Source organism: Phycodurus eques, chromosome 23, assembly GCF_024500275.1.
Source record: "Phycodurus eques isolate BA_2022a chromosome 23, UOR_Pequ_1.1, whole genome shotgun sequence".
NCBI lineage: Eukaryota > Metazoa > Chordata > Actinopteri > Syngnathiformes > Syngnathidae > Phycodurus > Phycodurus eques.
The window spans coordinates 5546595-5569017 of NC_084547.1; the positions used below are offsets into that span (position 1 = coordinate 5546595).

The following is a 22423-nucleotide window of genomic DNA, read 5'->3' on the forward strand; positions in this document are numbered from 1 at the left end:
ACGCATTCTTTTGTTCCGGTGATTATTAAGTGCTTGAATAGATCAATTCTATAGCCAACGTCAAGATCAGAAGTTATTTTCATTTCAGCCAGATACCCACTCCAAACCTCCGTGTTGTGAACCCAAACGTGAACAAATGTTTGTTCTGTAAAATATCTTTTGATAGTTGTGTGTTTGTATTTCTTATTTTCTTTTTACCTCAATGTGCAAATTGTGAGATACCTAACTGACTTTCATTGTTCCTGTGACATTGATGATAAAGTTCTATTCTATTCGTTATGAACATTTCACAGGGATACATAATTGGTATTTAATAGCAATACTAACTGGCCAATCTCAAATTACTTTTCAGTGCCTATTGGTAAACTGCGCTTCCGTCTTTGTTAATAACCAATCGGGTGAGGGCTACAGTGCCGTTGAGCCCGCCCACTGCTTCTGAGCTCTCAGCGGTTGAGCGCCCTGTCCATCATTCACCAAAGTCATGTGACTCGTGTTTACGGCGTTTCACTTCCGCCTTCCGTCGTCTCGCATCCCTAGGTCACCATTGGAAGTTGGCAGCTTGAAATCTCGCGCAAGCTTCCGCCAACGAACCGCTCCACAGTCGCAGCCGCCGTTTGGCTTCCACCTGCGGGCAGCAGGACTGATAGAGGCCCGCCGGGAGTGATGGCGGACCGGGAGAGCTCACCGCTGCTGTCAGAGCACAACGAGCACGACGGCACAAGAGCGTATGGACTCCTCGAAGAAACTCGGAGTATGTCATAAAATGTCATAAATGGAACATACACGACTCACTAATAAACTAGGCATATTAGGTTTGTTTGCTAAATTTAAAGTGCTCAATTTGTTCATTGTGCAAAATGTTTCGGTCATTTCTTTCAACGATTAACACATGATGGTATGTTTTTCCTCTCGATTTCTTTGGTGGCCAAGTTGTAAGCAATATAGATGCCAAATATAAGTCAATATTTCAAACGCGTACACATCAATCAGTCATAGGACTTTGGAAGCGGAGGGTCACACTTTGAATTCCGTTGCCGACATAAATGGAAAATGGCAACTACACTCGTCCCTCGCCATTTCACGGTTCACTTTTGGAGGTGTCATTCTACTGCAGATTTTTAAATCGAATATCTCATTTTGTATCGCTGATATTCCGCTGTATTGCGGGATTTTGCCAGGACCGCTTTTCCTCAGAAATGTTACTGCAGCAATAAGCAAAAGGCAGGAGTAAAGAGTGCATCAAAGACAGAATGTCCAAAGTTTGGGATCATTTCACCTTTAAAGTGCAGTGTATCTACCGCAAAGCAGTTCTCTGACACAAATGCACGTCTACGGGAAACACTGGTAGCTAATTTAATATAGCCTACCTACGGTAGTTAGAACGAATTGTTATTCCTCCACAGGTGGTCAAGGATAGACACAGCCGCTGGTGCACTTTCAATCACTTTATTGCACAAACGGGAAAAAACAAACAAACAAACAAACGAATTCATTCACTAGACTGGCATAGCTGAGCTCACAACCGTCAGCGGCACTCATTTGCTGAAGCACGCGTCACTCATCAGGTCAGGCCCCGCCTTTTAAAGCCTCACACATTCAAAGTCAAGTGTAGAGCATGAGGATGGTGACCCCAAGTGGGCCAAAATAATACCTGCATCTCGCCTGTGCATGTTTCCATTGAGATACTCACCTATGATGAAGTCAAATGTTAAATGAAAGCACCCCCCCATCTAGGTTTGGTGCCCGATGAGCCCCCGCCGCCTTACTCTGCGCGCAGCAGCCCAGACAGCTGCAGCGCTCCAGTCATCAGCTGCCGCGTTTGTCAGGGAGCCATCTGCGTGGAAGGCAAGACGCACCAGCATGTGGTCAAGTGCAGCGTTTGCAACGAAGCGACTGTAAGTCCCGTACGACGTAAACTCCCCACGCATTGTACGCTTGCGAGAAGTTAAAGCGCTGCGGTTTCTCCTCCCTTCTGCAGCCCATCAAGAACGCTCCGGCTGGGAAGAAGTACGTCCGATGCCCGTGTAGCTGCCTGCTCATCTGCAAAGTCACCTCGCAGAAGATTGCCTGTCCACGACCGTACTGGTGGGCTCGCACATTCTTGACTGCGTTATGGCCTAGCGTACTGCTTATAATATGCGTGTTCTTTCCCTGCCAAGATATTTCCTAACTTGCTCTAAGCATTTTTTGGCTTAAAAATATTAATAAGGCATCATAAAGTTTTATTGAAATGACTTCTCATGAGTAAAATTAGCTTAAAATAAGGTAGACAGATCCTGTGAGGGGAAATGCAATCGTTACAACAACAGTATTCACACATATACACTCGTATTAATCATGTAAAGAAGACCAATGATGACATTTATGTGGTTTTCCTCCCAGTAAACGCATCATCAATCTGGGCCCAGTTCACGTTGGCCGGGAAAGTCCGGAACTGCAGCACTCGCCTGTCGGCATCCGGGTCGTCTGCGGCCATTGCTCCAATTCCTTCCTGGTATGACGCGCGCGTATGTCGGCTGTCCTCCGCCCCCTCTTGTGCAACTGCCTCACTTCCCGTTTCTCTCCAAGTGGACGGAGTTTTCCGACAGGACGTTGTCCAGATGTCCGCACTGCCGTAAAGTGTAAGCGCCTCTTCGCCGCTCCGAATTGAGAACCCCTCGACAAGAAGCGACGTCCGCATTTGGTTTTGTGTGCTTTCAGCTCCTCTGTTGGCCAGCGGTACCCGAGGAGGAGGAGCCTGCTGTGTCTCCTGGTCTTCGCCGTGGTCGCCGCCTCCACCGCGGGACTGATGGTGAGTGTTGACAAACGCGAGGAGAACGCGCGCTGAGACGGACGTAACCCTCAGTTTGCATCCAGGTGGGAACGTGGCGGCCCGCTCGGGACTCGAACGGGATTTACGCCGCGTGGGTGCTGCTTGTCCTCATCGGCGCCTTCGCCCTGGCCAGGACCGTCTACTGGAGTTGTCTGAAAATTAGCCGGCCCATTCCGACGTGATGTGATGCCATATCATCGAGTGGACTTTTTAGATACGTGTCAGGAGTTATTTTATCAGCAATACAATGAACCGTGGCTGTTCCTGGGGGTAAGGGACCAAGCCGGATGCTAATAGTGAACATTTCCAAGTAATCGATATTTATAATCACCTTTACTAATAGTTGAAGCTACTCCATGGTGCCTTAGAAGAAGCCCGGGTTTGGGCGGCATCATAGGCCGTTAGAAAAAGAGCACAAAAATATGCGGGTATGCCTGAATAGATTTTAGTTGTGTTCAGTGTATTCATGTTACTTTGTCATTCTGATTCAAAATGATCACTTCTGACTCAATGAAGTTCCACGGCACTGAGCTCATCTTTTACTATGTATTTGGTCTTATTGTACATTGTCAGACAGAGTAAGAATTTGACACAATTTAGTTCCACTCAAAAGGAAATGTGGCATTTAGGACTTGCAGTCTAGTCATGGGACGGGAATGTAGAAAAACACTACTGTACTGTCAAATAAAGTACAACGCTCTGTGCCTCATTGCCAGCCTGTTGACATAAAACTGTCATTTTTAAAAAAAGAAAAAAAGTGGTGATTTGGTATTTTAGCACTGTAGTGTATGCATTTGTCATATTAGTTTGCCAAAATATTAACTCAAGCAAGCAAGAGGCTCTTGTACGTTGAGGCTCTCAAGTGCTATTGTACTATTTGACCTGTTTGTTTACATTTTTTAAGCGGAAAGGTACTTCCGCTACCGGTGACGTCACGCCTAACTAACGCCCAATAATAACGTTGTTTTCGAGAGGCTGTGGATCAGTCGGTAGAGCAAGTCGTCCACTGACCAAATGGTAGCTGGTTCGAATCCCGTCTCCAACCGTCTGCAGGGCGAAGTGTCCTTGGGCAAGACGCTGAGTCCTAATTTGCTCCCAGTAGGCCTGGCAGCAGTCGCCATTGCTGTATGAGTGGATGAATGTGAGGCTTTGTAAAGCGCTATATAGCTTGTTTTTTTCCCCACAAAATTATATACAGTGGTATAATATTCTACACTGATACTGTTCAAAACTTGACAAATTATTCAGGCAAGATAAGATGCTTTTGTTTATTGTTGTGAATATAAAGTGCTATTTTACGTTTTACATTTTCGAAGCGGAAGGATATGTGTGTTTTTTTAAAAATAAACTTTATTTGAATTGAAAAGCAGCAGATACAAATTCAACGGTAAGTTGAGTCAAAGGTAGTGCTACATCAACATAATAGAACAATGCAAGGGGTTACATAGTACAGTCATGTAAAAAGTTACAAAAATATTTTCAACAGCGTGCAAGCAGTCATAGTTGTAATTGCCTTTGGAATTTCAGAGTATTGGATCGATGGGATGTATTGTCAGCGGAAGGATACGGTGCGATACGAACTTCCGCTACATGTGACGCACGAAGCTAACGCCTGCTCGCAACTTGGCGACGATGGACGTTGGCTTTTGCATTTTACAACGCTTAAGCAAAGGTAAACACACACAAAATAAATTAATTTACTGTTTTGTTTTTATATTACAAGCACGGTGTGCTTTTTGATTAACATCCATTTTATATCGTGGGAAGCGTAAAGGCCTATGTTTCGTCAACATGGTGGCTTTTTTTCTTTTTTCTTTTAACGAAAACATAACCGTGCTGTACTGTAATGTTGTTAATATTGTTTTGTGTCCCTGTTAACCAAATGGTGTAACTTAATGTGTGATGGATATCTGGGGAATCCAGGAAGCCCATATGCATCGACTCGACGTGAACGTGTGAATAATGCCTAGACCTGTACGCAGGCCTGGCTTATTAACGTCGCAATGCAATATTTCAAGGACACAAACACACTTTGAACGACTTCCAATACGGTGTTAGCACATCACGTGTTTCTCCCCCTCCTAGTTTTTGTTTTGTTCGTTTTACTCAACTACCGCACATACATTTTAGAACTGGACTCTCTGGGATGACTTTAAGATGACTCTGATATTAAAGTAAGCATAATACAACAGAAAAATGAATGGATGTGATTTGTCCTGCAGAACATGTTGCCCATTGTGGTGGTGGTTGGATATGCAATAAAAACAACCCAATAAATCACGTTAATATTTGTGTGTCCTTGATGCTCGTGCTACTTCATCTTTGTGTATTTTTTTTTTTGTGAGAGATGAGCAGGAAGTGACCACGACCAAGCGACTCTGAAAGGAAAAGCCGAGTGGATGAGCAGAGATGTGACATTCCCGCTGAGGAAGTGTTCCTGACCAGTGGTCCAGTTCGCTGCAATAACCCCCTTTTTTTGTTTTTTGTTTTGTGTAACTTTTTACAGCTTTGCGTTGACATCGTAGCATTGTACGTCTTCTCCCGCTCCAGGCCCCCCAAACGGCCTCCTGTTCGTTCGGTGGACTCGCCGGGAGCTCGTCCCTGATTGGCTCACGGTCAGGCATGTCCCACCCCCTGTACAACCCTTATGCGCCTCAGACAAGGCAGGCCGAGAGAGACGCCCGTACGTCGTCTACTCTCGTAGGACTTGGACCCAGCCTCGGCTCTTCTGCCGTTCGCTCGCAGGCTTCCGGCAGCATGGCGATTCCCTCGCTGGTGCCTAATTATCGGCCCAAGCAAAGAGCCAAGACCAATGAAGACATGCAGGCTTCGGCTCAAGACGCTCACAGGCGAGAGTTCCACTCCCCGGGTGCGGCAACGAGCTCATACCAAAACATCAGCAGACACTCGGACGGTGGCGGTAGCTCCTTCAGTTGCTTGTCCAGCTATGACCGAGCCGCCGCTGACGATGCCTCCCCTGCTTATTATCGTCCGTCGGCATTGGCGGGGGGCCGTTCGTCGTTTCGTGTCTCCGGTGAGGAGGATCGCGACCTCCGCGCCATTCCAGGCCAACATTACAGCAAACCCGACGTGGCCCAATCCTCTGAGGCCACTCACCCCAGATATACCTCTGAGACGGCAGCCAACATCCTGGTGCACTTTGGACTTGAAAAGGATGACTTGGAACATCTTATCTCCTACCCTGAAGACCAGATCACCCCTGCCAACTTGCCCTTTATCTTGCGCCAAATCCGCATTCAGAAGGCCAAGAAGGCCGTGGATGCCGATCGGCCCAAACCCATCTCTGAACCTGCCCCCGCCCGAGGCCCTGCTCGCGGGGACAGTTGGAGAAGTCCTGGACTGGTAGGGATGAAACGAGAGGATGCGCCGTCTCCTCTTCTCCAGTCGAGTACGGTCATCGACTACGGGCATATGAGCAAATACGCTGACAGGGTGGAGGTTAAAGTAGAGAGCAGAACTAAAAGAGCTGAGGGCGACAATTTGATGACAATGGACAATTTGGGCAGAAGTCGCGGTCAAGAGCCGGCGCAGCAGGTGGGAAGAAGCGCCACCCTGGTGTCGTCTTCCTTGGATCAGCAGGCAAGTTCCAGCTCTTACTTCCCCTCCATCCTGACATCTGCCCCTCCCAAAATTCACGTCAAACAAGCACCGACTAGTGCACAGTCAATGTTCTCCTCTTTCTCTCTGCTGGCTAAAGACACAGATACTCGAGACATCAAATCTCAAGCCCCGAACCCCGATAGTTTTGAGCAAGTGCAGGCTAAGCCTAAACCCAACTTTAAACCACAACCCCCCTCCACTTCGCATCGTCACATCCATCCCAGCAGACCTGATCTCGTGGTCCTCGGAGGGGATGACTCCAGCAGGAGCAGTGATGACGTGTGTAAAAGTCAAGCTCCAGCTGTTGCGGAGAAGTGCCCAAAACAGCAGACGCCGACGCAGCAGCAGAATATCAAGAGAGGGCAGCAACAAAATCAGGAGTCCACGCAGAAGCCACCAGAAGTAAAGAAGCAGCAGCAGGCGGCCAAGCCGAAGCCGCAGCCCGCCAAGCCCAAGCCGCAGCCCGCCAAGCCCAAGCCGCAGCCCGCCAAGCAGAAGCCGCAACCGGCCAAACCCAAGCCCAAGCCCAAGCCGAAGTCGGCCGTGCCCAAGCCGCAGCCGGCCGCGACGAAGGCCTTGTTGCCGGCCGCGACGAAGGCCTTGTTGCCGACCACCCCCCAGTTCACGCAGCTGACGTGGCAGCAGAGTTTCACCGCGGGGCAGCAGTTTCACCCCATCCCGCCCACTCTTCCCAGCCTCTTGAGCACGCCTACACTTGCGTCGTTCGCCCCGCATCCGCGTACCGGCGCCCTCCGTCTCCCGCAACCCCTGGCGCAGATGTCGGCGTCCGTGGATTTACAGACGACAGCCATGATGCTGGACTATGTGGCGGCCACGCCCAGAGTCTTTCCACACACGTGTTCTCTGTGTAAAAAACAGTGCGCCCTGATGAAGGTGAGTGGAACTCTGCTCTCGTTCTGTCTCGCTATGGATGATCGTTGTTCTCTTTCTGTCACGCTTTGTGCGTAACACTGTTCTATGCTGTTCCACTTTTGTACTTTGTTTGCTCTGGACCAGCGGTTCATGTTGACTAATTGTCTATCAGCATTTGAACATTGAGAATGAACCAGCAGCGATGATGACGAAGACTACTTTTCAAAAGGTTTTTCTTGTTTTGTGTTGTTTTTTTGCTATTTTTATATTCAGCTTTTCAACACAACGATGTTTATCTTATAAACAGTTGTACTCATGGACAAACATTTGGCTAATATTGGATACAACATTTGCATCAACTTGTGGGATCCCGTTGACTTACCCGCCCGCCCCTCTCCCCTGCGATGTCCGTTGTTTTTTTGTTTTTTTTCCCTGATCACGGCGTGACCTCCAGGCATTGCAGAACCAAGTGAACAACAAGGACATTTACCCGAAATGTATCCACTGGAGCTCCTTAGAGTGATTGCCATGAGGACCTGTTGCACTTCAGCAAGGAAACAAGTACTTTTCGCAGAGGAATATGGAAGTTCTGTGGCATCTGTGATTGTGAAGCCAATAGTGTTGATATTGCTGCATAGTGCTGACGGCCCTTTTTACTGATGGTTGTGTTTTGCTTGCCAGGACTGGCTCGATCACCAGAACTCCACCCTTCACCTTGAGAGCTGCAAAGTCTTTTGCAAGAAGTCAGTGTTCTTTTTTTCCCTCACTTGCTTACTTCAATAAACACAAGAACTGTTTTGTTCTTGAGATGCGCTTGACGTTGTGGTAGTCTCATAAATTTGTAACTTGATCCGACACACATCTAATCAGATATGTTTTATGGTGTCACTCAGATATCCACAATGGGATGGAGAGGTGGTGAATGTCCTCGAGGATAAAGAACGAGAGAAGTCTGCGTCCACCCCACAATCTCAGAGTAAGAAGCCCCAACGAAGGACTCGTTCATCTTCCCGCTCTGCTTCTTCCCGGCGCCGACGCACCCGCAGCTCAGATGCTCTAAGAGAGAAAAGGAGGAGGAGGAGTCGATCGCGCTCGCCTCACAGTTCCAGATACAAACGCAGGTGCTGTCGAGTTTTCAGCCTACGTGCCGGACTTGATTCTTTCAGGCTTAAAATTGTCATTCTTGTCACATCTTCCAGGTCTCGTTCTTACTCCACAAACTCGTCTGACTACGGTCGTTCGCGCTCGAGAAGTTACGAAAGGCGCCCTGTGCGCCGAAGTCAGGAGGCGCACTCGTCGTCGAGGAGGAGCCGCGAAAGGCGGTCGTCGTCGCGCAGGCGGTCGTCGTCGTCGTCGCGCAGGCGGTCGTCGTCGCGCAGGCGGTCCTCGTCGCCGCGCAGGCGGTCCTCGTCGCCGCGCAGGCGGTCCTCGTCGTCGCGCAGGCGTTCCTCGTCGCGCAGGCGGTCCTCGTCGCGCAGGCGGTCCTCGTCGCGGAGAAGCCACGATAGGCGCCCGTCACCAAAGAGAACCCGCGAGAGACGGTCACCCTCCAAGAGGAGCCATGAAGCGACCACAGATCCGCGCAATAGCCAGCAGACGTCAACCAGGGCAGAGAGCCTTGCAAAGAAGCTTCTGGAATCATCAGGTCTGACATCCGAGTCTTGAAAGACACGACAAGAAACAAAGTCCACGTGAATTAACCACTTTGTCTAACTGTCCAGCTGTCCAGTCTCTGTCAAAAGAGTCTGACGTGGAGGCTATGGTTAAAACTCTGGCCCCCGCCTTGTTGGCGGAACTGGCCAAATTGAAGTCGACTCGTTCAAGCTCTTCCAAAGGAAGCGCCGCTGCGGCATCCACTGCCACCTCCTCATCTGTAGGCAACAAAAAGCCGGCGGTAGCCAAAACCACCTCTGAGGTTTGGTGCACGGGATAGCGAAATTAAGGTACGGTCTTTTTTCTGACTTCGTTCCAATTCTCGATGTGCTCTTCTCTGCTTTTGCACAGTCTGCCAAAGCCTCCGTCCCAACCATTGTCACACTTGGAGGAATACACCATTCTCTCAGTTACAGCGACATTGTGTTTCTCGCCGAGCAGTACGGAAAAACCAAATCGGTCGTCTTGTTTCGCTCCATACGGGAGGTAGCTTTCTTTGTTTCTGCCTCACACGCTTGAAAGAAAGCAAACAACAATGATCATGAATACCACATCCAGTGCTACCTTTGACTTTCGAGGCCCCACTGTGTTCACTTTGTGTGTGTTCACGCAGGCAGTTGTGTGTTATGAGAGCCCGGAAGATGCACAGAAACTGAGGAACAAAAGCAACCTCCAACTGAAAGGTTGGCCAATCATTGTTGTGGAAGATAAGGTGGGTGTGTTGATGGCCTATATGTGTGGTGCTTCTCAGTAGATAAATCTAAATGAGTCCGTGTTCTGCTGCAGGAGAGAGTCCCCAGGGTGCAGAAGACCGATCTTCAGAAGTAACTAACATTGCTTTCTCTTCATGTAAACCTTTAGTTAAACGCTCATAATGCCAAAATAACATTGTTTGCCTAGAAATCCCCCTGCGCCGTCCAAAGTCTCGAAGACCCAATCGTCGAAAAGTACCTGCGCCACGCCTGCTGCTCAGGGCAAAGCGAAGAATGTCCCAAGCAAACAGATCACCAAGACGGTGAAAAAAGCTGAAACAAGTACAGTGAATGCACCAGCAGGCGCTGTTGGAAAGAACGTCAACGCTGCAGACAAGCAGCACAATGTGATGGCCAAGAGGACAGAACCAGAATCCGTAGAGGTGACAGAAGCTCCGCAGCAAGCCGTGGCTGAAAGCAAGCTGCCGAAGGAAGACGTGAGCGACCCGCAACCTCCGCCCGATCCAGATCGTCCTGAGCCCATGGAAGCGGACCCTTGTTCAACGGCCGAGGAGCAGAACCAGCAGAGTACCGGGCCCGAAGCGGAACCCACAGAAGGACCAGTGCCTGCCCAAGGCGACTCACCTGCCGAACACCCATGCGACGCTGGAGGCGCAGCAGTGCATCAACAAGGTCTGTTACTCCATAAGGCTGCAGGCCCTGTTTTTCCCTCCAACTTTAACGCCCCTAAGATGGTAATCAACATATTTACAACACTTGACACTACCTCTATATTTCTGGCCTTTTTATGTCCTGCAGTTATCAGCAAAGGTTTAAAAAAAAAAAAGCAACAAGTCTGTTTTGACAAAGTCAGGAGTAGATGGTACTAGAGGTCGAACGACTTCAGTTTTTTGGTAGTCGACGCTAAGCTGATGATACTCGAGTCGACTGATCGGTGACATCATTATTTTTCTCAACTCGCGGTGTGTGCCAGCGTTAAATAAAATAAATAAATTACTGACTCCAACGCTGTTGTTGCAGGAAGGTGTTTGGTGGTGAAGAATTACAGCTCCTCGTCAGCTATCGTTGGCCTTTTCACAGGGCGTTTCTTATGTGGTGCATATTTTGCAAGTGATCTTCCTTTACGGTCTCATTTTTAGTTAAATATTGCCACACACTTGAGGCACTACTTCTAGTTTGCTACTCGAACTCACCACCTGTTGAGTTCAGCGAGGCGTCCGTGACCAAAACACGAGAGTGGCGATTAGTTGACTACAATCAATAAACATCATTGAGCAGTGGCAAAGTCAACACGTCTGTTAATCGACTATTCGGTTCAACCCCTAGACTGTACAGACACAGTTAATGTAAAAGGTCTACACACGCTTGTTCAAATTATAGGTTTAATGATTTAAAAAATCAAAAATGAGACCAAGATGAATCATTTCAAAACTTGCCACCGTTGTGACCTATAACCTTTACAACTCGGCAGGTGTGTGCTGACTCCCATTTAATATAAGTTTGAATGTTATTGAGGAATTCTAAACACACACATCCTGGTTACAAGAGGGTGTGCACAATTTAGCTACCACATCTGTTTTATTGTTTTTACCTCCCCTCTCGAAAAAATAATTTTTTGGAATTGGATTGTGCAGTTTAGGTTATATCACGTGTTTGAAATAATTTTTCGGTGGTGTTGTTTTTTTAATATCACAAACGCCTGGTATTTTAACAGGGGTGTGTAAACTTTTTATGTCCACTGTCTGTTTCCAAATGTAAGGCGTAAAGGGAGAAAGTGGTAAGAAAAATAAATAACTCCAAGTACAGATACCTATAAATATCTACTTAACTCATTCACTGCCATCCTTCCCAGTTAACATGGACATTTGCGTTCCAAAGCCGTCAATGGCAGTGAATGTTTTAAGTACATTATCAAAGTATTCATTCTTTGTTCTTTACTGTCATTCAGTGAATCTTGTTTCCTTGGTTATGCCAGCCAAAAGGCCAACAGACGCAGCTGTAGTGGAGGAGGCGGTGACCCCACGTGGCTCTGACGCATCACTGGTGGAGAATTTGGTGACCCTATGCGGTTCTGAAACGGCATTGGTGGAAGAGGCTGCGCCCCAACATGGCTCTAAAGAAGAAATGGTGGAAGATGCGGCGTCCCCACGCAGCTCAGACGGAGCAGTGAAGGAGGAGGATGTGGTGGCCCCAAGTGGTTCCAACGCAACTGTGAAGGAGAATGTGGCGCCCTCTCGCGGCTCCGATGCGGCAGTGAAGGAGGACGCGGTGGCTCCGCGGGGCTCCGACGCCGCAGTGAAGGAGGAGGTGGCGCCCCCATTGAGTTCTTATGCAACTCAAACTCTCACCATTGGAGAGAGGATGAAAGAACATCTGTTTCGAAACAGAATCCGTAAGTCCCAAAATGTTGTCAACATAACATATGGCTGCTAAAATGTCAATTTGTGTCTTGCAGCGTGCCTCAAAACCAAAACCTGCTTCCAAAAAAGAGTAAGATGTCGCCAGACTCTTTGACTTTTGACAGAGTGACAACAACCACTTGTCATGTTTTTCTGTCTTTCCAGTTTTTTTCACTCGACAAGAAGCATCTGTTGATAAACAACTTGCCCGATGATGTGCACAGCTATTGCGAGCAGGACATCATCGATGTGGTCAAGCCGTTTGGATTGGGGCCCTTGGATGAGAGCATCTACATTATTCCTCAAACAAAAATGGTAGGCACCGCTTTCCTTCTCTGATCCCGGCATGAAAAGTGTTTCATTAAGTGGCTCTTGTTGTCTGGTCTAATTTGAAAACAACTCTCTCTCAGGCAATTGTTCAGCTGACGGATGCGCAGGGCGCGCAGGATGCCAAGAAAGCCAGCAGTAGCGGAAAATTAACTCTTGGAGGCTCTCAAAAGAGATTGATAGTTTCCGTCCTGGGCATAGACGTCCCTATGTGGCCGGTACTCAGTCGAAACGCAATCGCACAATACTGGCGCCTTAACTCGATGTTAACCTGACGTTTGTGTTCTAGGCTGGCTTCTATCACTCGGTGATGAAGATGATGTCTTCTGTACGTAAATCGATGACTGTTATTTGCGACGACCGTGCAATTATCTTTAAAAAAAAAATTATATATGTATATTTTGTGAAGATGTAGTTTGACCTTTGCAATTTTTGACCTGCAGCCGGTGGTGCAGTTCCGCCCGAGAACCATCTTCATCAAAAGCATTTCGCTGAGTGACACCGCCAGCCTCCGGGAAGCATTGAAGAAGATCGACGGTGTCAAAAACTTCATGCCGCTCCTCAACAAGGTTATTTGTTGTGTCACGACACTAATTACATGAGTTAATGGTCAATGTGAAAGTTGTTGTTGTTTGACTTATTGTTTGCAGGTCTTTGTAGAATTTGAGTCTGATTGTGATGCAGATCGCTTGGGAGTTTGGTACTTCCTCCTTGATCAATGTCCTGCCTATCAGCTCCACAGGCTGGGCCTGCCTCGATCAGGCACCGCACTGCGTAAGTTACTCAGACTGCCGCTACCACGATGTAAATTTAGGACTAAAGCTTTTCTCCACAGCGCCAAGACTTCCTGAGAAAGCCATGCCGGACAGCAATGTGGCAGTTGCTGGGGCAACCGTTCTGACCTTTAAATTTGGCATCCCGCAAGGCACCCATTCCCCATTGTATCTGCCCATGAGGTCAAAACCCTACCTCTTTGTAACCCATTCCCCCTGGTTTGTCATCCCAGGTTAGAACCACGGTCCTTCTTTTCCAGATGCCCGTGTAACGTATGGAGTAAATAGTGGCAGTTTGTTACGCTTCTTGCAGAGTTCCTGACTATCAGAGAAGCGGCCGACATTGACAAGGCCATGTGTCACGATGCGGTGGCGATGCCAACGATCATGTTGACGGGTTTGCCTGAACAGTATTACAAACACGAGGACGTGGCCCGGCACGTGTGGCCACATATGGACCCGAAGGACCTTCAGGGGCTGCACTACAACGTGAGCGTGCTGCCGCTCCAGAGGAGGGTGAGGACACTGCAGCTTTGCAGCGCCGCACGTATTTTGGACGTCAGTGTCCTCATCGCATCTTGTCGTCTCCTGGCTCGCAGGCTTTTGTGCATTTCAGTGAATGGAACGCTTGCCACCAATTCCTCCGCAGTCACCTGCAGAAAGCGGTGTCGGTGCAGCGCCACCAGCTCTCGGTGCACTTTGTCCTGCAGCCCATGTGTCCTGAACACAGTGAGGTACGGAAAGTGGTAGGCCTGTCACCATAAAACATTTTTAAGACGATATGATTTTCCTGAAACTTTCACGATATAGGTCCATATGCTCACAAGGGTCGCGGGCGTGCCGGAGCCTAACCCAGCTATCTTCGGGCGAGAGGCGGGCTACACCCTGAACCGGATTGGCTGACGAAAATTTGTTTTCATTTCTTTTTTTTAATGCCTCAATAATCAGGAAAAGTAAAGCCCACCCTCGAGCTGCAAGACTGTGTGGTTAGTCCGCTGAAGACGAGCCCTTCACCTGTCAAATTAAATATACGTTTACGTTGCTGTGGTCAACTATTGGCTGAATAATGTGCCACTGAGGTCACGCTTAGTAAACCGTTTGTGTTAATTGGGGACTAACACACACAACAACTTGGAAAGAGGCGCTGACCTTCTAAACAACTTGGCCGCGGTGGAGTGAGCTGTTTAGCCAATGACACAGCCGTCCAACTCTGTCGGCGCACCACAACAATGACAATTTATCGCTTCCGTAAAAACTATCGTGCCCGTTTTCTTTATCGAACGACAATTTGTAATTGTGACAGGCCTAAGACACTGGCAACGACAACTATTGATGATGCCCACTGACTGTGCTATATGCCGTCTTGACAGGAGGACAGATACGCGTCGCTGATGCGGCTGAGTTACTCGGTGAGTCGATAGCATGTCAGGACTGGGAGCCAGTATCGGGATTCGTCGTCAGGAACGCTTCTTTGCTTTGTGTCCTTCAGCACGTCGCCGAGGTGGAGTCGCTGGCTGAGCGCCTGCTTTGTGTGGAGCTCTCTGAGACCCAAAAAAACACCATTCAGTTCGTTCTACATTTGGTCTCTTCTCACGCCACGTTTGTCAACTTCCTCCCTTTGGCCAACCGGGTACAACGATCACATTGTCATTGTAATGAAGCTTGTCATCTCTCTGTTTCAATTATTATCTCCCCACTGCAGATATTCATCGAGATGGCCGACTCCACAGGAGTTACCCGCGTGTTGGAAAAATCGAAATATTTTTCACCAATTTCTCTGAATGACTGTGCCGCTTGGTAGGTTTTCATCACTCTGAATGCGAGTGGTTGTGTGTGTATGTCTTTATTCAACATTGTGTTAAACTAATATTCTCCAACTCCTCTTTACTCTTGTTGTCAGGATTCCAGTTAAATGCTTTGAGAGGTAAGAATTTTAAGAAAAAAAAAATCCGATACTGTAAAGTCATACCAAAAATAGCAGCTCTTTTGTTTGATTTCAGCGTGAAGTGCTTGAATCTGCGCCTTCAGGATCAGAAGGTGATTCCATCGAATCTCGAGATGGACGGCTGCATTGAGGCCGCCCCGCAGGCTGCGTGTCCACGCTCTGTCTGCCCGATGTCTCCCGCCAGTCCATCGGCTGACTCTGAGCAACCCACCGAGGGGTTCGCGCCAGCGCCGCAGGAGGAAGAAACGGCGGCCGAAGATGACTGGAAGAAACTGGAATGTTCGATTGCTCGAGAGCCCACAGCTGTTCCCGAGGTCCATGACGGTACAGAGGACATTTCGGTAAAGGCGGAAGATGGGCCAGTGGCGGCTTCGGCCTGTGGTGACAGTGAGACCCCACCGCCTGCTGTTTGCAATAACAGTGCGACAGCCGTACATCAGGAGGAAGAGGCGCCTCCCGTTAAAGAGGAAGTCCTTGCCAAAAGTGATGACGCACTGGTAATTCTTTGTGCTGTATTTATTAATTCATGACAAAACAATACTTGTGACTTCTGTGTCGATGAATGGCGAACATGCTAATTCTGATATTGACTTCTGTCTTCACCATCCAGCGGGAAGAGGATTTTAAAAACATTTCTTCAAATGCACTTCTTTTTGATGAGCAGCCCTTCAACATGGATGACTTTGTCACAGTCGATGAAGTGGGTGACCTGGAGGACAGCGTGGGCCCCACCGAGGCCCCCTCCTTATCCAAGCGAGCTTCTTCCCCAGCTGCTCCGTGGTCTGCTTCCAAAAGGACCAAAGCGAGCACCTCCAAAGAGTCAAAGAGCTGCACGGCGTCCCCGTCAGCCTCCACCAGGGCGACCAGAAGCTCATCAAGAAGGGGCATCTCTTCTGGGTCTCTGTCTGAGCCCCCTAAAAAGTCCACCAGAGCCCAAAGCAAAGCCAAAAAATCTAATAATTCATATTTAATGCTGTTGTCTTCCACTGCTTCTGAAAAAGAGAATTTGGCGACAGTAGCCAGTGAGGAAAGCTTTCACGCCTTGGACAGTGTCGGCCATGACCAGAAAGCTCTCTCGGACGAAGCCGGCCGCGTGGGGCTCGATGTCACTAGAGATGGTGCGATTGAGCCGCAAGCAGCTCCGGAGGAGGACGACAGCAGTCGGGTTGAAAATGCTGACGAAGAACAGCCTAAAGTTGAAAAGCAGGATGACAGAGGAGGAGAAAAAGAGGTGGGGACACACGTGAAGGAGGAAGATGTGGACATAGAGCAGACGGCAGAATCCTGCCAAACAAACAAGGATGCTGCGGAGGATCCATCCTCAGTTGACCTTGACAAAAAAGTTGAAGAGACTTCCAGTTGCTTGCTAGGCAAAGAAGACACCATGGCTTCAGGGCGACAAGCCAAAGAAGAAGACGACGACGACGAAGGAGCAGCAGCATACCAGGTGATTGATTCTGTGGAAGAGCTGTCAGCTTCCATTGAGGAGGAGCACAGTGTCACAGAATCATCCAAGAGTCGTGCTACTCCGAGCGGAGCATCCAAGAATAGAGCGCGGATGTCTGTAAAGAAGGAGGCGCACACCACCGCCCCACCCCATGAGCCTGAGGAGTACCTTGTGGTCGATACTTTACAAGTTGACCATTCCGGCGGCAGCACCCCCACGGCAGGTAGGAGGCGGAGCACCAGAGGAAAGACTCAAGAGAAAAGTACCAAAAAATCTGCGACGGACGAGGAGGACACTTTCCACATTATAGACTCTGTGGAAGAGGAACCGAAGGTCACCGCGAGGGCTACCAGAGGGAAAAGAGGGAGGCCACCTAAGAATGACGCATTGAGTGAGAACAGAGTTCCGGTCTCGAAGAGGACAACTCCTGCTAGTACTTCGCATGAAACCGCCAAGGAGAAAACACCAATGAAGACTGAGGCCGTCATTAAAGAGGAACCCGCATATCAGGTACAGAACCAGGTGAAGGTTCTTCCAGCTCCAAAAGGAAAAGGAAGAAAGGGAAGAACTAGGAAAGAGGTGAAAAGGATAAAAATGGAAAGAAACGACACAGGCGATGAAGAAGAAGCCACCACATTCCAGGTCCTGGACTCTGTGGAGGACGAGACAGGCCAGGATCTGCCGTTTACTGAGCACACGCAGAATAGTCCGAAAAAGAAAGACGCGACCGACGACATAAATCTCGAGGATGAGGAGGAAGCGACGTATCAAGTGCTTGATTCTTTGGAGGAAGATCCGGCTCAGGAAGAGGCGAGCGTCACAGAAGTTTGTGGTCCGGTGAAGACGGAAGAACAGCAAACCGAGTTGGGAGATATAGTAACGAAATGTGACAGCAAACTGGAGACTGGCGTGAAGGAGCCAGAGGAGCCTTCCCAAATGCAGAACAAGACGCAACAACACTCCGCTCGAACACCGCCGCGAGCCGAGAAAGACGAAATGCCTCTTGCGACCAGCGCGCTCACACTGGATCAAGTGAGCGACGAAGAGGAAGACTTCTCCGACGACGTGGCCGAGAAGGAGGAGGAGCTGAAGGGGCGAGCCGAGAAGGACCGGAAGAAAAGCCAGCGCCGGGAGCGGAGCGAGTCCGGCGCAAGGCGGGCCAGACGAAGTGAGGATGAGGAAGAGCTGGTCACTGTGGACGAGTTGCTTACGGAGATGGGCGAGGAGCGAGCGCCAGACAGCACAACGTGGGAGGGCAACGTCTCCGAGGGGGAGCTCGCTTTGGTCACTCTGGATGAGATTGTGCTGGAGCAGAAGGACGCAATCGGGCAGGGCCCACCCAGCGAGGAAGGACAATCAGAGGAGTGTCTGAACCCCGAGGTGACGTAGCGCTTACTACGGCCCGCGCACGTGCTGCAAAGGCCCTTTTGAAAAATTTGAAGATGGGGCTTCCTAAAATGCTGTCGTATACCGTTGCGCACCAACACCGCCCCAGAAATCATGTACGTACAACGGCTAATTTCTTACGGCGTCATTGATCAGGGCGGCATGTCATGTCATGTCGCCAGCGGCAGCCGCTCTCGTCAAAGTCTGCGTTCACGCCGACGACTCGACATCAAGCCTTTAATGCTTCACAAAAGAAAACGACTGTTGTTACGTCATCGTCCCGAACACTTTTCAAAGGTCTTAGATGTATCAAACCTAATTTCATTCGTTTTGGGCTAAAAAAACATCCAGACTTTACATCCATCCATTGTCTTCCGCTTGTCCGAGGTCGGGTCGCGGGGCAGTAGCTTTAGCACGGAAGCCCAGGCTTCCCTCTCCCCTGCCACTTCCTCCAGCTCTCCCGAGGCGTTCCCAGGCAAGCCGAGAGACGTAGTCTCTCCAGCGTGTCCTGGGGTCCCCGGGGTCTCCTCCCGGTGGGACATGCCCGGAACACCTCACCTTGGAGGCATCCGAATCAGATGCCCGAGCCGCCTCATCTGGCTCCTCCCGATGCGGAGGAGCAGCGGCTCTACTCTTGAGCCGCTCCCGGAAGACCGCGCTTCTCACCCTACCTCTAAGGAAGAAACTCACCGCTTGTGTCGGCCTCTGGGGCGAATCTCATCCACTCCCGGGGCCTTGCTTTTTAACCACGTCGGTGGAATTGAGGAGGTCTTTGAAGTATTCTCCCCACCGAGTCACAACGTCCCGAATGGAGGTCAGCAGCGCCCCATCCCCACTATACACACTGTTGATGGTGCACTGCTGCCCCCTCCTGAGACGACGGATGGTGGACCAGAATTTCCTCGAAGCCGTCCGGAAGACTTTTTCCATCACTGCCTCACCGAACTCCTCCCATGCCCGAGTTTTTGCTTCAGCAACCAGCAAAGTTGAAATTCCGCTTGGCCAGCCGGTACCCGTCAGCTCCGGAGTCCGACAGGGCAAAAAGGCCCGATAGGACTCCAGCTTCTTCAGCTTGATGGCATCCCTCACCGTTCGGGGGTTGACGCCACGACAGGCACCGACCACCTTACGGCCACAGCTCCGGTCGGCCGCCTCGGCAATGGAGGCGCGGGACGTGGTCCGCTCGGACTCGATGTCTCCCGCCTACCCCGAGACGTGGGTGAAGTTCTGCCGTAGGTGGCGGTTGAAACTCCTGACGGGATTCTGCCAGACGTTTGTTTGTGTCCGATTACAAAAAGATTGGCGAGATAAATGGCCCGAAAATACTACATTATCATTATCATTATCACATTATCAAGTAAGTCTTTATGTTGCTCTTTTAATACTTAGCAAACTGCTTGACAAAACAGGAAATAAGACAACATAGCCAACCGACATCCCAAATCCCATTTGTAAAAGCAGTTATAGTCTAAATAAATGATGGAACAGTGGACTGAGGAATTATCTTTTTGGAATCGGTCTTCTGAGGTAACTAAAGGTGACTTGTCGCTTTTTGCAGACTCTGCTGACTTTAGATGAAACTGCCGATGACGACGAGGAGGAGGCGAAGAAAGGCGACGCTGTGGGCACCTTCGAGTCTGCTGAACGCAAACGTAGCGATGAGACAGGTCGTAGATGAAGAAAACAAAATGTTCTATGAATGAGAGGTCAAAGGGGGACGGGAGATGTGATGTGTGCGGTTTTTCCTCGCCGTTAGAGGACGACACGACCTTGGTGACACTGGACCACGTGGGACACGTCGAAGAGGACGTCTTGAGATGCGGCATCGAGGACAGACGCCAATCGACGTCTGGTTAGCGTCATCTAGAGATGGTTTGAAAAAGTGATATGAATCTAAATGACGTTCTTGTGTCGCAGAGAGTATCTCAATCGGAACGAACCAGGTGGAGACGGAGGCGGTGGCGCACGACGCTCCCCGGCCGCCGAGCGTCCGCTTGGAGGACAAGCAGGAAAAGGAGGAGGAAAAGAAGGAATCTGCATCTGCTGGACAGCGCGTCCAAGGTTCACTGCAAAAACTGGGTAAAGGTAATGAAAGGAGGAATAGATCACTTCATTGAAACACGATTATCTGCCGATAGAACGGGGAAATTTGACTTGGCGAGATTTCTTAAAACCGCTATCACGGTTTTAAATTCAGTGTGTTTATACTACCTACACTGATAGAATGATCAAACTTGTAATGTGTTAAAAAAAAAAAAAAAAGTCTTAAGTTACAATACCATATGAAAAGTTTTACAGAAAAAAAAAAAACCTTACGCAAAAGTGAGAGGACACAAGACTGCCTGGTAGGAAGAACTATCTTGGCATAGAACAAGCAATTTTTTACCTTGATTTAGACGCATTTTATATTTAAAGAAATGCGATTGGATTTGCAGTGAAAGCAGCCGAAGGGTGCTTGTTTGTAATGACCCGTCATGTGACCTGTCATGTGACCGTTGTTGTTGGTGTGCGCCTGCAGGCAAACGCTTGGCGGAACTCACTTTAACCCCGGTGAAACGATCACGTTCTGAGTCTCCGTGTGGCACTCCGGGTTTTGTACTGCCATCCTTCAAACCCAACAACCCTCTCGGTACAAAACGCACATTTGATTTTTGTAACTTTTGTTGTTGTTGACATTTTGTGTCCTGTTTGTTGGTGTGCAGGTACAGAGTTCATCATGCCAAAATCTGGTTTTTTCTGCGACCTCTGCGCGGTTTTTTACGTGAAAGAGAGCACGGCCAAAGAGGTGCACTGCAGCAGCAAGAGACACTACGACAACTTGAAGGTGCGCCCCACAAAAGCCTCTTTCACACGCCACCTTTCCGCACATCTCCCTTGAGATAACACGTGTTGTCTCTCCGCAGAAATACTACCGCAAGTGTGAAGAGGATTCCAGAGCATCCACTCAAGGCTCCGTCTCTGATTGAACTCCTTTCCCAACGACTCTCAAATGTTTCCTTTTCACCTTTGAAATTAGTTTTCCTTCGTACAATTTGGATTTAAGAGCTCCGGCATGTTAACGTTTTTAGTCTTTTTGGTTTTTGTAGGTAATGCAAAGGGGACACAACAGAAGTTGTCATGTAAGAGTTTGTTTTTTTGTATGTAGTCAGATCGATGACATGTACACTGTTTATTAAATGCTCACTGTAAAAGGTTTTCCTGGGCTTGGAGTGTTTGTTTTAGAACAGCACTTTGGTTAAGTGGTAAGCACACGTCTCTCACATTCTGAAGTTCGGGGGTTTCGTTTGCATGTTGTCCCCCCTGCTTGCATGGGTTTTCTTCGGGTGCTCTGTCTTCCTCCCAGATTCCCAAAACACGCACGTTAGCTTTATTAGATTCTTAGTGCAAGCGTGTGGAAAGGGTTGGAAATGTTTCTTGCTTATGTATTTGATAAAACAAGAACGTGCCAAAGGAAAGCGCTTGGGGGAGGTGGTGACTCAGCGACATGCAGTACAGCCTCCTTACCACAAGACGTCACTGTTGCGCTTTTTTTTTTTTTTTTTTTTTTTTTTTTTTAATATAAAAGTTATACAGACGATTAATTTTTTAAGATTTCTCTAAAAGCTGAGTAATTGTGATTCCTAAAACATGGTTTTGTTACAATGGCGTGTTTGTGTTTATTTCAAGCGTTTTTCATGGACACATAACAATTCCAATGTCCCCTGGAAGGCAACAGTGAGTCAGGAAATAATGCAAATTGGGGAAAACTAAAACTACACATATACATCATACTGTCTGTGTTCCCTTTATGTATTCCAAAACTGAACAAACGGAAGCCCGCACAGCTTTGGAATGTCGAAAAGAAAGAAAGAAAAGACGAAATGTGAGTTTACGCTTTTGTGTCTAAACGTCTAAACGAGCAGCACGACACAATTAAGCACATAGAGTACAGCTCTCACCCACAATGCCCTTAAAATAAAGCACCAAACTACGCCAGATGAAATACTAAAGTATAATTGGTAATACAATTTCATTCACCTTTCAGACCGAGTGCAAAAGTACAATATCGCCTATGGTTTTGGGGGAAAATAACCAATAGTTTTTTAAAAAACATAATCATTTACAAATTCAGATTAAGAACAGTTTCTTTTGTGCTTAAAGAAACTAGACAACAGGAATTTGTAAATGCTATAGAAAAGCAATTTCAGCATTCACAAATTCCTGTAGTATAGTTTATGTACGATTTGACAGGTCTATTTCTTGGCATGCTTAAAAAAAAAAAATTGAAAATACGAAAATTGAGTGCTTTGTTTTTGTTTTTAAATATCTTTATCTTTTTAATCTTTGACAACACCCCATGATAAGAAATCCATTGTGGTGAGGTATGGTGATCGTGGTGGCCAAAATAAATGTCAAATAAAGAGCTCGGTATAACTCTTCCAATTGTGTGTGTGTGTGTGTGTGTGTGTGTGCGCGCATATATATATATATATAT

The 22423-nt window shown here is 48.3% G+C and overlaps 2 protein-coding genes across 4 annotated transcripts; both read left to right on the forward strand.

The window, feature by feature from the left end:
* Positions 1 to 504: 504 nt before the first annotated feature.
* Positions 505 to 4259, forward strand: LOC133397577 (type I phosphatidylinositol 4,5-bisphosphate 4-phosphatase-A-like). The gene is made up of 7 exons (XM_061668622.1): positions 505 to 751; positions 1735 to 1895; positions 1979 to 2085; positions 2383 to 2494; positions 2569 to 2621; positions 2701 to 2791; positions 2857 to 4259. Exons 1-7 carry the CDS (start codon positions 664 to 666, stop codon positions 2992 to 2994), a joined length of 750 nt encoding a protein of 249 aa, XP_061524606.1. The 5' UTR covers positions 505 to 663; the 3' UTR covers positions 2995 to 4259.
* A 126-nt stretch (positions 4260 to 4385) lies between these two features.
* Positions 4386 to 21144, forward strand: znf638 (zinc finger protein 638). Of its 3 annotated transcripts, none has more exons than XM_061668619.1 (32): positions 4386 to 4484; positions 5319 to 7327; positions 7988 to 8049; positions 8200 to 8427; positions 8506 to 8951; positions 9028 to 9221; positions 9311 to 9445; positions 9573 to 9671; positions 9746 to 9783; positions 9860 to 10344; positions 11648 to 12064; positions 12128 to 12162; positions 12237 to 12386; positions 12482 to 12616; positions 12688 to 12726; positions 12842 to 12967; positions 13049 to 13172; positions 13234 to 13404; positions 13485 to 13687; positions 13771 to 13905; positions 14542 to 14580; positions 14661 to 14801; positions 14874 to 14968; positions 15072 to 15095; positions 15172 to 15613; positions 15727 to 17943; positions 19508 to 19616; positions 19706 to 19801; positions 19867 to 20028; positions 20468 to 20578; positions 20652 to 20773; positions 20853 to 21144. In XM_061668619.1, exons 2-32 carry the CDS (start codon positions 5435 to 5437, stop codon positions 20913 to 20915), a joined length of 8736 nt encoding a protein of 2911 aa, XP_061524603.1. In that variant the 5' UTR covers positions 4386 to 4484; positions 5319 to 5434; the 3' UTR covers positions 20916 to 21144. The 3 variants fall into 3 exon arrangements, with proteins under 3 accessions (XP_061524603.1, XP_061524601.1, XP_061524602.1); XM_061668617.1 differs by having other exon boundaries at positions 4387 to 4484; positions 19867 to 20034; XM_061668618.1 differs by having other exon boundaries at positions 4401 to 4484; positions 5158 to 7327; positions 19867 to 20034.
* Positions 21145 to 22423: the final 1279 nt, after the last annotated feature.